The sequence below is a fragment of the Sceloporus undulatus genome, chromosome 1 (assembly GCF_019175285.1).
Source record: "Sceloporus undulatus isolate JIND9_A2432 ecotype Alabama chromosome 1, SceUnd_v1.1, whole genome shotgun sequence".
NCBI lineage: Eukaryota > Metazoa > Chordata > Lepidosauria > Squamata > Phrynosomatidae > Sceloporus > Sceloporus undulatus.
Genome location: NC_056522.1, coordinates 331,906,495 through 331,919,602, shown reverse-complemented (window position 1 = coordinate 331,919,602; position 13,108 = coordinate 331,906,495). Strand labels below are relative to the sequence as shown.

At 41.2% G+C, this 13,108-nt stretch overlaps 1 protein-coding gene across 5 annotated transcripts in view; it reads left to right on the top strand.

Annotated features, from left to right (window-relative positions):
* Nucleotides 1–13,108, top strand: part of STRN3 (striatin 3) — a 61,558-nt gene that overhangs the window by 24,072 nt on the left and 24,378 nt on the right. For 4 of the 5 annotated variants that reach the window (XM_042461503.1, XM_042461522.1, XM_042461530.1 and 1 more), the window contains exons 4-7: nt 1,132–1,213; nt 1,470–1,649; nt 4,072–4,204; nt 6,015–6,156. In XM_042461503.1, coding sequence (XP_042317437.1) covers nt 1,132–1,213; nt 1,470–1,649; nt 4,072–4,204; nt 6,015–6,156 — 537 coding nt within the window. The remainder of the gene's footprint in view (nt 1–1,131; nt 1,214–1,469; nt 1,650–4,071; nt 4,205–6,014; nt 6,157–13,108) is intronic. The other variant, XM_042461513.1, reaches the window with a different exon arrangement.

Here is a 13,108-nt window from a genome sequence, read left to right as displayed (position 1 = left end):
ATACTGTCCGCCCTCCGTATCTGTGGACTTGCCATCCACGGATTTCAGCATCCGTGGACGGCAAGCCCACTGGGGGGGGGTGGAGGAGGAGGCAGTGGGAAGGAGCAGGAGGAAGGAAGAGTAGGGGAACAGGAGGAATAGGCGGCAGGGGGGAAGTAGGAGAAGGAACAGGAGGAAGAAGAGGAAGAGCGGAGGCAGAGAGGGAAGAGGAGGAAGAAGAAGAAGAGGAAGAGCGGGTGGGTAAGAGGAGGAGGAGGAGGAAGAGCAAGGAAGTGGAGGAAGAGCAATGAAGAGGAGGAAGAACGGCAGTGGCGGCAATGAGGAGGATAAGAAGAGGCGGGAGGAAGAGGCAGAGGGGGGCAGCTGCCCAACGCAGCAAGGTGAGCTTTGGGGGGGCGAAGTCCCATTATCCCCAGTGGTGGCCGTGCCACCATTGAGGACAGTGGGATTTGAGCATCCATGGATTTTGGTATCCGCGGGGGGATCCAGAACGGATCCCCCTGTGGATCCCAAGGGCTCACTGTATTTATGTTTTTTAAAAGTATACTTTGAAAAGTGTTAGCCTGGTATACTGGTTTTGGTGTTCTGCAGACTGGGATTTTGGAGACAAGCTTTCCATACTTAGCCATTCAAAAACCGAATCGCCTTGGGTAAGTCACACTCTCTCTTCCTCAAAGGAAGGCAATGGCGAAAAAACCCTGAACATATCTTGCCAAAAAACGTCCAAGCCTTAGGGTTGCCATAAGCTGGAATGGAATGTTATATGGAAGGCATACAACAACAATACTTGGACGCATGAACTGAAATTAAATTTATTTTCAGTGGAAGTCTTTAGTGTATGCTTAAAAATGTGAGTCTGAACATTCAGACAAGTTTAAGGGGCCCAGGAAGAGCATTGTGGATCTTTCTTTCCCATATTGGGAATAAGAGGTATGAATTAAATCAGTGATTCCAGTTTGGGACCAAGTAGTTCATGGAAACAGTCAAACAAAAATGACCTTGGAATAGATGCTTAAGGGAGGAGAATTTAATTTGTTAAAATAAAAAGAGAAAGTTATTAAGAGATGTATGATGTTCTCCATATGACAGCCTGAATAAGACCTGCAATAAAAGTGTTTCTTTACATTTCAGAAGAAACCAAAGATACAGAGGTTCATACAATACCTCATAATAGTCAGCTAACCTGGAAGCAAGGCCGACAGTTATTAAGACAGTAAGTGTTAATTTGTATACTGTCCCCAATACACTGAAGAATTAATGTATAAATCTCTCCCCCCCCCCTTTATGGGATGTAACAATGTGAATATTTGGGGAATCATGAATTAAGCTGCCTCATATGATAATGGGATGATTATAATTATAATTATAATAACACAAATCAAAAGGGGGGACAACTTGTTCAGACAACTTCATGAAATCTGTTTGACTTTCATGTTTGTATAGGAAGATAATCTTTTTCTTCTTCTCAGGTATCTTCAGGAAGTTGGTTACACAGATACAATATTGGATGTACGGTCACAGAGGGTGAGGTCTTTACTTGGGCTTTCCAGTTCAGAACCAAATGGCTCAGTAGAGACAAAAAATTTGGAACAGATTCTTAATGGAGGAGAATCTCCAGCATCAAAACAAAAGGGACAGGACATGAAAAGGTAGGCAATGCATTTTGCTTGGTTACAAAATTGGTGTGACAGAACCCTGTCCAGGCTGCCCCCACAATTGCAACCCTTGGACTCCCATCTTTCAATTGGCCCCTTTACCCTCAAGATCCTGCCCTGGATCTGGTAGTTCAGCCTCAAGGTGATCACTGCTATGATTGAACAAGTGGATATGTTGATCAGTGAGTTCCCAGTGGTAAGCATGTGTAATTGCCTTACCAATAATTAAAAGGAATTGTCAGGTTCAGTTGCAGGAAATAAACACGTAAAAAATTGCTATATAACAAAAAAAAAAACCTGAACTCTTTTCTCGTTTGCAGCTCTGAAAACCCTATTCACCCTGTCTCTAACTACCCTAGTGCCAGTCTACCGCTTTAGCAGACAAGTGTAACCTTTTCCCCGTTTCTGTGATTGGCTGGGTCTAACTAGGCTTGCCCTTGTAAAATTTCTCTTTACAAGTGGTTACAAGATATTTAATAGAAATCCAATTACAATTACATAGTCCATTCTTAAAAGTACACTACACTTTTATTGTACTTTGCCAAATAAAACCAATAAGAGAATCCTTTGGACTTACATCACTATCATGAGTGAGCTCATTTTTACCTGTACCGTCTAGTCTGAAATGAGTGCATATATATATAATATATATATATGTCTCTGTACTCATAGGGGAAAAAATCTGCAATTATCGACCTGGAACAAAAACAAACCTGTAATGTTTATAAATTATAGAAATTTGCATATATTTGCTGGGGTTTTTTATAATTCTGTTTTTGTTAATTTTATAAGAAGTTAACCAGATTACTGTACTCTGATCTTATGGCAATAGATATTGAATTGCTTTATTTTAAAAAGATGTATTAGAGAATATCTACATATTTAAAGTATTAACTGATATTTGATTCTACTTGCTTCTGATATAAGTGCTGGACTTTCTGCGTTTGTGTGATATTGTAGCATTGATCTATTAGAAGCAACATATAGTAATGCTGATTTCAGGTGTCTGCTGCTTTATATAATATTTGAATTTAAAATACAGATAGCCTTCCCTCTTTGCAAATAACTACAGTATTTTCTGGCATACAAGATGACTTTTTAACCCATGAAAATGTTCTTCAAAGTTGGGGTTGTCTTGTACGCTGGGTTAAGCCCCGGCCTGCTCCCACCTTCCCAGGCCCAGGCCTCCACAGGGGCCTGGAAGCTGTGCAGCCGCGATTGCGGCTGGGCTGCTCCCTCTTTCCAGGCCTCTGAGGAGGCTGAGGCCTCCGCAGGGGCCTGGAAGGAGCGCGTGGCCCCCACGATCGCGGCGATCGTGGCCGGGCTGCTCCCTCCTTCCAGGCCCCTGAGGAGGCCGAGGCCTCTGCAGGGGCCTGGAAGGAGCGCAGCCGGTGCGAGCACCACTGGCCTGCTCCCTCCTTGGATTTGGAAGAGGGGTAGTCTTATACAGCGAGTATATCCCAAACTCTATATTTTAACAAGAAAAGTTGGGGGTCATCTTATACACCCAGTCGTCTTATACGCCAGAAAATACGGTAGCATGTCCTTAGCTATGGCTGCCTTTTTAGTGTGATTTATTTAGGGTTCCTTGTGTATTACCAGAGAAAAGGTGGAACTGCAAGTAAGCAAGGTGATAAGCAAATATACATGTATATAAATAATGAGAAAATTTATACACAGATTAATAAGGTTGGCTTTCAATCTTAAGCATATTGCAAAAAGGATAAGCAGCAGTAGTTAAAATACAGATGTACAAACATCATTGTGAAAAAGTTCATGATTCTAATCTAAATAAACAATGTTATACTTACATTGATTTACAAACATTAACAGGTATTGATTAATACTTCTTTTTTCCAACTGGTAACTAATATTTTACAGCGCTATGCTGAGAACCATGTCATGGCAGGGTTAGACGAGTAGTTTAAGGAACTTGCTCTGCCCGAGTCTTAAAGTTCATGTTATTTCATATTCAGTTTTTTTAAAATGATACAACTGGCCCTTGGTACCCACTGGGGTTTGGTTCCAGAACCTCCTATGGATACCAAATTACATGGATGCTGAAGTCCCTTGATATCCTGTGGGATAGTAAATTGGTGTCCTTTATATAAAATGGCAAAATCAAGGTTTGCTTTTGGGGAAGTTTTTTTTTTTAATATTTTCACACTATGGATGGTTGATTCTGTGGATAAGGAGAGGCAACTGTACTTGTAAACATTCTGATTTCAGCAAGCTAAATTGAACACTATTAAGCTTTCTCCTTCTCTCCTCCACACTGCCGAAAAGTCTGTTTTGAGTTGTTTCTTGACCTTCCAAAGCAGAATTTGAAGACTTGAAATTAACCCAATTTTTTTATTCCTAAGGACCTGGAGCTATTTGCTGATAATGATAGACTGTACTATAATTTCTTCTACAGGAATCCTGGAGATGTTCTTGAAACATTTAATTTCTTGGAAAATGCAGATGATAGTGATGAAGAAGAAGAGAGTGATATGATTGAAGATATTGCAGAAGGAAAAGAGAAACACAGGATAAACAAAAAACACAAAGTAATTTTATTTTTTAAAACTGTTTTCTGAACAGCCAGCTGTGTATACAAGTTGTTGGGTGAGATCATCGTTGTGTCTGTCTTCTTACTGCTACAGTCTGGTTATTATTTGTTCCATTTAAAATACACAGCCAAGAATGCTACAGATACTTAGTGTATATTCTTTGCATCAGTTTTAAGAGTTTAAAATCATAACAGTTCAAATGCTTAATATACTTTTAAAGCAAAGCAAACTGCAAACGATCAGAACAAATACATAGCCTATTGAAATGTGGACTCTAGAGAGCTATTTCTTAGACTATTGAGAGGCAGTATGATGTTACTAGTGAGGGACTGGAAAAACCCTGGTTCAAATCTCCACAGAGCTACAAAGCTTATGGTCGGTCAGCATGATCTGCCTTCTGTGGTGAATATAAAATAGAGATGTGGGAAACCACATACACTGCTTTAAGAAAAGGTGGACTGTAAATAAATAAATTTTCTGCATAGCCCAGCTGTAAGTGCCAATCTAAATTCCCAGCAAAAATGATTTCCCATGTTAGCTCTCCCAGACTTAATGAATATCCAGAGGCAGCTGGCTCTGCAGAGAGTTGTTTTTGGTGGTAGCAACAAGGAAGGAAAGAAGAGAGAATACAAGGAAAGTGGTGGGAGGGGAGGAGAACAGATGGTGAGTAGCAAGGATTGGGATGGAGGAGTGTAGTGGGAACAAAGAGGAAATGAGAAAAATGGGGAAGGGAAGGAAAGAAGGTGGAAGACAAGGGCGATGGAAAAGAAGGGGCATTTTAAGATGGCAGCAAAGTTTTATAACTTTTGGGAATCTTCTGTAAAGTTCTTCAATAATCTGGAATATTCAGCAATTATCTAAAAGTTGATATGCAGGTTAAGTCTGCCTTACCTAAAATCCTTGGGACCAGAAGTGTTCAGTTTCAGAGATTTTCTGATTTTGAAATGTTTGCATATACATAGTGAAATATCTTCGAAATGGGACTCAAAGCTAAACATGAAATTCATTTATGTTTCGTATACACCTTATACACATAGCCTGAAGGTAATTTTATAGACAATATTTTTAATAATAATTGTCTGTGCAATTTTGGCTTTTGAAATTCTGGATAAGGGAGACTCAACGTGTATTATTGAATTATTTAGAAAAGTAATAATTTGTTTTGAAAATTTTCAGATTCTTAAGAGAATAATCTTTTGGTGAATATTCTGATTGTAACCTTGTTCTTAGAGAATCATCCCATATCACTGATATAAGATAACAGGATCTCTCATCATTAATAGAGACTCATTTTTCAATTTTTCTGCATTCATTCTTAAATGATCTCTCAACACTACTTATTTTAAAATGGCTGTATCCTCTTTATTCGTTTTGGTTTGGCTTTTTTTGGAAAAAATAAATTACATATTTTTAATTTAGAAGTTGCATAAAATACCATCACAGTTATTGCATTAAATGAGCACCATAATATTATTGTTATATGAATGTCGGTAATTGTTGGTAATTGTACTTTGGCAGCATAAATTATGCTGTTGTGAACTTCTTAATTCTACATATATGTCTCCTAGCTCAAATTTCTGCTCCCTAGTATGATCTGCAGATACCACAGCCATCTTACTATATTGGAATATGTACATTTAGCACACCTCTTTCCTTCTCTTTATTTTAATTAATAAAGTTAGGCGTCTTGTGCCACTATGGTAAGAGAAATATACCAAGTAGCTATCTTCAGGAAGATGGATGAAAAAACTTTTATCTTTTTAAATACATTGTCCTTAATGATAATAATATCACATTTGACTTGCAGATAGGAAATGAAGGGCTCGCAGCTGACCTTACTGATGATCCAGACACAGAAGAAGCCTTGAAAGAATTTGATTTCTTAGTAACCGCAGAAGATGGAGAAGGAGCTGGAGAAGCACGGAGTTCGGGGGATGGGACAGAATGGGGTAAGAAGGCAGACAACCATAAAGTAAAATTTAAAGATAACAATGCATGCATATATATATATATATACACACACACACACACACACACACACACACACATACACACATACATACATACAATTATTTATCAGAATAAAAAAAATTGTAGATTATTGTGATATTCTGATCTTGTAAGCAAAGGGAAGGGAAAAAAAAGAATAGACTTCATGTTGCTTAACTGCACCTGAGTCTATTCAGTATGGTTTCTGTTTCTGGTTTATTCTGTTTTCCTTTGTGTCCTATTTCTTAGGAATTTTTATTTTTTTTAAAAAATTAAGCATGATTAATAGTTGACATTTTATTTCTTATTTTCTACTAAATGTAATCTTTCTGCTTACAGAAATAAATATTGCAATCAACTTAGTGCTTTTTAAAAAGTATATCTGTTTTGAATTTAATATACTATATCATTGTTTTTGGTGAGGTGTTCTAAGACAAACTAATACTTTACAAAGCAGTAGTTGAAAACCAATACAGTTTCCTGTTGGCAAAATTCACAACTAATTGTTCTGAATTAATCTAACATGATTATTCTAGAAAATTTTAGAATAATTATTCTTGTCCAACATATAGTGAAATATTAAACCGTGCTGTAATATAAAGAGTAATATTCTGGGTTCCATCAAAACATGCTTACTTGGAAGTTTCCTTGAAACTAATGGGACTTGTGATCCTATGTTCAGGGGCACAGCATCAGTTTTAATTCAAAATATAGTATCATAAATGAAAATTAATATGCATGTATAATAATATAAAGTATTCTTTTTGTTGCAAAACAGGTCTGCTTTTCTAAACTTTCAAACATGCAAGCTAAACAAAATCTCTAAATTGGTGCTTTTGTAAATCATGAGTAGGTGAGAAGGATTTCCATAACAGCTTCATAATTTGAATTTAATTTTACCACGTGGATGAAATTTTGACCAATTAAATTTGCAATCCTTTTCTGCTACAGTGACATTAGTCCATTTAAAGAGCACATTGGCCTGAGTAAGTTGAAAGAATGCATTTTCACCTCCTGTCTGTACATCTGCCTGGCCTGTTATAAAGTCCAGATAGTTTTCTGACAGTAAGAAATGTGTTGGGTGATGTAGAACAGTTCGGTCAGTTGGCAAAGCAATAGGACCTGTAGCCTCAGTCGAGGTTTGTGTTCTTGTATGCTAACAGGGAATGATTGCTGTAAAGGCACTTCATCAACAGATCTTAGACCAGTGGTTCTCAACCTTCCTAATGCCACGACCCTTTAATACAATTCCTCATATTGTGGTGACCCTCAACCAATGGTCTCGGTTCCTAAGACCATCAGAAATTTTTATTTTCTGATGGTCTTAAGTGACCCATGTGAAAAGTGGTTGAGAAACGCTGTCTTAGACTAAAGAGTGTGTTTGCATATTGTGCCATCAAAGCACAGGAAAATAATCACATGTTGCTTGAAATTTCTTCTTGGCTATTGATCTTCAGGGGGATCAGGTAGCTTCTTTTGCATTTTTAAATGATGCATCAAGCCCCATATTAATTCCAGTTATTAGAGCACAGTTGTGGGTTCACCCTCAGTGAAACATGGTAATTCTCATAGATGGTTGTGGACCATCCCTCTTCTGCTTCATATGTATTTGTTTAATTTATGGGTGTGCATTGTGGTCCTCCAATATTGGATTTCAAGTTCAATCATTCAGCATTGACTATGCTGGCTAGTACCGTTGGGGGTTATTGTCCAACTATCTATAGAACTATATATTGCTCATCCCTGATTTCATGGCTGATTTCTAGCTAAAAGAAGAGGGAAATAAAGATAGTGTTTGTTCTTGCATAGCTTGTTCACTTGAAGCTAAAGTCATGTACAGTGGTACCCCGGGATACGAATTACCCAGCTTACGAATTTTTCGGGATACGAAAAAACCCCATAGGGATTTATTGTTTCGGCTTACGAAGGTTTTTTCGGGTTACGAAAAAACCCCGGCGCTGTTTTAAATGGAAAGGCCGCCACCGGAGGGCAGCAGAGAGCTATTTTTTCCATTAGCGCCTATGGCAATTCGGCTTACGAAGGTTTTTCGGGTTACGAAATTAGCCGCGGAACGAATTAATTTCGTAACCCGAGGTACCACTGTAATACATTTTATTGAGAGCTGGACTTTGAGAGCTTGTTCATTTGTTATTTCTCCTCCTCTTTTTGCTGAAATCAGGAATAGTCCCTAGGCCTATGTGCATCTTCATAATAGATTGATAGTACCAAGTAAGGAACAAGTTTCTTCTCTTGTTTCAACATAACTAGGTTTGCACAGGTTCTCCCAATTCTCACAACAGTAAGACAGGAAAAAGAGGAAGCTAGGTTCATAATGGGCATTATCTTGAAGGTTGGGACATTATCAGTCTACACCCATGATGGTGAACCTATGGCACGGGTGGCACGTGATGCCATTTCGCCAGGCACGGGGCAAGGAAGAAGACGAAAGAGGCACGCGCATGCCTGTTTCGCCTCCTCCCTGATAATTTTGGGCCTCCCACTGTCTCCGGGAAGCCAGAAAATGATGCTCAGGAGAAGGAGCTAGAGGCACGTGTGGCTGGCTCCTCCTCCCAGCCCTCTCCTGGCCCCTCCAAGACAGTTGGAGGCCAGGAAAAGGGCGAAGGCAGGAGGAGCAACCGGTGCGTGCCAGTAACTCCTCCCCAGAGACCTTTTCCGGCCTCCAGCTATCCCCAGAGAGATAGCTGGGGGCCGGGACAGGTCTGTGGAGGAAGAGGAATGGGCCGCGTGCCCAGTCCTCTTCCCCCCCAACTTCCCTTTCCCCCTCGGAGCCCGTTCGGGCAGAGGAAAGGCCCGGGGGGAAGAGGCCTGGGTCGCGTGCCCAGTCCTCTTCCCGCCAGCTTCCCTTTCCTCCGGCCGAACGGGCCCCTCGGAGCCCATTCGGGCAGAGGAAAGGCCCGGGGAGGAGAGGGCGGGCAGATGCCTCCTCCCCCGGGAGGCTTCTCCAGTCCTGAGGTGTCTTTCGGAGGACTCCTCAGGTGTGGCAAAGCCCCAAGGATAGGGGCAGGGGCCGCTGGCTTCCTCCTCTTCCTCCCCGCAGGGCTTCTCCAGTCATGAGGTATCCTTCAGAAGACACCTCAAGTCTGGCGAAGCCCCAAAGAGAGGGGCAGAGCCACAGTTCCATTGCTCCTCCCCCCACGGGCCCTTACTGGATCCCAGCTGTCTCTGAGAGACAGCTGGACTCCAAGGGAAGGGCAGGAGGAGCAGGCGCGCACCTGTCACCCCCTCCCCTAATTTCCCCTGACTTCTAGCTGTCTCTCAGAGACAGCTGGAGGCCGGAAAAGGGTGCGGGGAAAGCCCCGCCCCCAGAGGATGGAAGCCCCGCCCCTGGCACACAGCCCCACCCCGGAAAGTGGAAGCTCTGCCCCCGAAACAGCAAACCAAAACGGTTCACCATCACTGGTCTATACTGTCTTGTGAACAAATCCACAGACCAGTTATCATCAAGACGTACTTTATTGTGCAGGAAACAAAGCTGATACAGTTGCTTTTAAAAGCGAATACTTTTGCTTTTGCATGTACTCTATATGTCCAGGGGAGTGCTGATTTTTTAAATGTTTATATATTTTGAGTAGCACTTGAATGCTAGACACACATAGAAGTAAGTAAGTGTAGTAAAACTTTGTTCTAAGTTAGTGAATGTTGTTGCAGTCCTCAGAAGTCAATCTTGGACCCTGCTTACTAATAGGTTCACTAAACAGAACATATTGTTCCATGGCCATCATATGGAGTGGAAGTGATCTGTCACCACTTCAAATTTAAGGCCAGAATGCATTAAGGCATTTACTAATGTGTAACCTACAGTTAGATGTTTGTGACTGGCTTGTGTTCACAATTGCTATGTATTTACTAGTTTAGGAAATAAATAGGGGTCATGAATGTCTACAAGTCTTCATTTACTAGGCAGATGCCACTGCAAGTGACATGGGTCTGTTCCTCTGTTGACAATGAAACAGCTGATTGACATTTCCATCACCACCACCCTTGCACAAGTGCTCTCCTGTGACACCAGTCACAAATATATAACTTTAGGTTGTTGTTAGCTGACAAATGGCTTGGTCCCTCAATCACTCACTACAGGCGATAGGGGTGGGGAACCACATGTTTCACCCTGTTGTTTACAGTGGCTGTTACCCAGTAAGCGAGGACTGAGGCTGGAAGACATGATGTAATAATAATAATAAATTTTATTTGTATACCGCTTTTCCAAAGATCAAAGCGGTTTACAGTCGATAAAACCAAGTACAACACATCTCATAAAAATCCATATTACAAATATATAACACTAAAAACTCCAACACAATCATTCAAAGGGTAAAGCAGAGAATCGATGGCAACAAAATACACAGCTTCATTCTTCAGGGGGGAAGGCTTGACAAAAGAGAAGGGTTTTCAATCTCTTTTTAAATGTTTCTCGGGGGGTCGTCAGATGGAGCTCCTCGGGAAGATTATTCCCCATCCGCGGGGCCGCCACTGAAAAGGCCTTTTGGGAAGTGGAGACATATTTGGATGAAGGGACTTCCCGGATGTTCTGAGTGTGCGGGGCGGATTATATGGGGGGGACGCGGTCCCTCAAGTAACTCGGGCCCAAGCCATATAGGGCTTTATAGGTAATAACCAACACCTTGTATTGCACTCGGAAGCGAATGGGCAGCCAGTGAAGATTTTTACAGAATGGGTGTTATATGGTCAAACCTAGATGCCCCGGCCACCAGTCTGGCTGCCATATTTTGTACTAACTGTAGCTTCCGAGCTTGGTACAAGGGTAGCCCCATGTAGAGTGCATTACTGAAATCTAAGCGAGAGGTTACCTGAGCATGTACCACAGTTTCAAGGTCTCTTTGGCCCAGGTAGGGTCACAGTTGGCGTATCAACCGAAGTTGATAGCAAGCACTTTTGACCGTTGCATCTACTTGAGATGTCAACTGCAGGGATGAGTCCAGAAGTACTCCTAAACTGCGAACTAAGTCCTTCAGGGGAAGTGTGACCCCATTCAGGACAGGTGGATAAATTTCCTTCCCCGGGCCTGGGGAACCTATCACCAGTACTTCCGTTTTCTCTGGATTCAGACTGAGTTTGTTTTCCCTCATCCAGCCCATTACCAATTCCAGGCAGGCATTCAGAGGAGAGACGCCATCCTTAGTCACTGAATCAGTCGGAGACACAGAGAAACATATTTGGGTGTCATCAGCGTACTGATAACGCCATGCCCTGTGTCTCCGGATGACCTCTCCCAGCGGTTTCATGTAAATGTTAAACAAAGTGGGGGACAGAATCGCTCCCTGAGGGACACCAGATGTCAGTTCCCTCTTAGAGGAGCAAGTGTCCCCCAACTGCATCATCTGGAATTGGCCAGAGAGGTAGGAACGGAACCACTGGAGCGCAGTGCCCCTGATGCCCAACTCTCTCAGGCATTCCAGAAGGATACCGTGGTCAATGGTATCGAAAGCCGCTGAGATGTCCAAAAGCACCAACAAGATCACACTTCCCCTTTCGATGCCCATGTAGCCATATAACTAAACTGGTTATACATTCATAACTGGCATAGTGGCCCAAGTGTGCCAATTCTGATACTCTTAACATAAATAACAAGGTACCAAATATAAATAACAGCATACAAGACTCAATGTTTTCAGTGGAACTTCCATGTAATATGTTTTATAGTTTGGGTGTAAATGCTTGTTTGTCAATTCTGTGATTGACCTAAGCCATATTCATTCCTTCAACATGCAAGCAGATGAGCACCTTAGCTCTGCTGTCCTTCATTGCTTTCCTTATGTTTGAAGAAGTGATTGGCACAATGGAGGACTTACCTTTAAAGTCCATTCTAGCAAAGCAGCAGTCCAAGAAAGACAATTTCAAGTGCCACCCAAATGAGGCAAGGGATCATATGTTCATTTGAGTGATTCAGTATCCTGATCCCTACATCCTCCTCTTGAGTTCTTTGCAAACCTGAGAAAAACAGGAAAAAGAAGATTCCCAAAAGGAAATACAATCTTGCCACCAGAAGGATGACTTCTTCTCCTTGGCTAAAGTGGACCTTCATGATGATAACAGTAATAATAATAATAATAATAATAATAATAATAATAATAATAATTTATATACCGCTGTTCCAGCAGATCAAAGTGGTTTACAGAAGTAATTTAAAAATACATATCTCAATATATCACAATTACACATTCAATTCAATAAAAATTTTAAGATCTACATACAACAACAAGCATAAAATCTATCAATCGCAGAATCTATCAGTCGGATCCTAAAATGAACTTCCATCAAGGAATAATGTACTACAAAGAATCAGGAGGGTATGCTAGCCGGAAAAAAATGAGTCTTCATGACCTTCTTAAAGGCGTCCAAAGTAGAGCTGAACCGGATTTCATCTGGAAGTTTGTTCCAGAGCGTCGGAGCTGTCGATGAAAATGTTCTTTGGTGAGTTGTTGTCAAACTCACCTTAGGGTACTCATTGGAGTATGATAAGTACTCCAATGTGCCATTCTCAGCCTGCAGAAGAACTATTTAGGAAAGTGACCTAACCAATCCCTGGGAGGGACTGTAGCAAAAGAAGATAATTAAAGAGAAACAACAAGCTGTAGCAACCTGCAACCAAAGGATGCCCGAGTTGAGCCAAATTTCTCCAATCTGGAATGTTTGGCAAAGGTGGAAGGAATGACCCAGGTGGTGGCTCTACAAATTTCCATGGTGTGTCTACTAAAGATTTTGAGAGCCCTCTTAACATCCAGTTTATGCCATTGTTGTTCTAAAGGATAGACTGGATATGGGCAAAAGGAGGGTAAAATGAGTAGCTGTGAGACATGGAAATAAGAACTTACTTTTGACAAGAATCCCGGATCAAGCCAAAGATAAATTGTCTGAACTTCAAACTTGCAA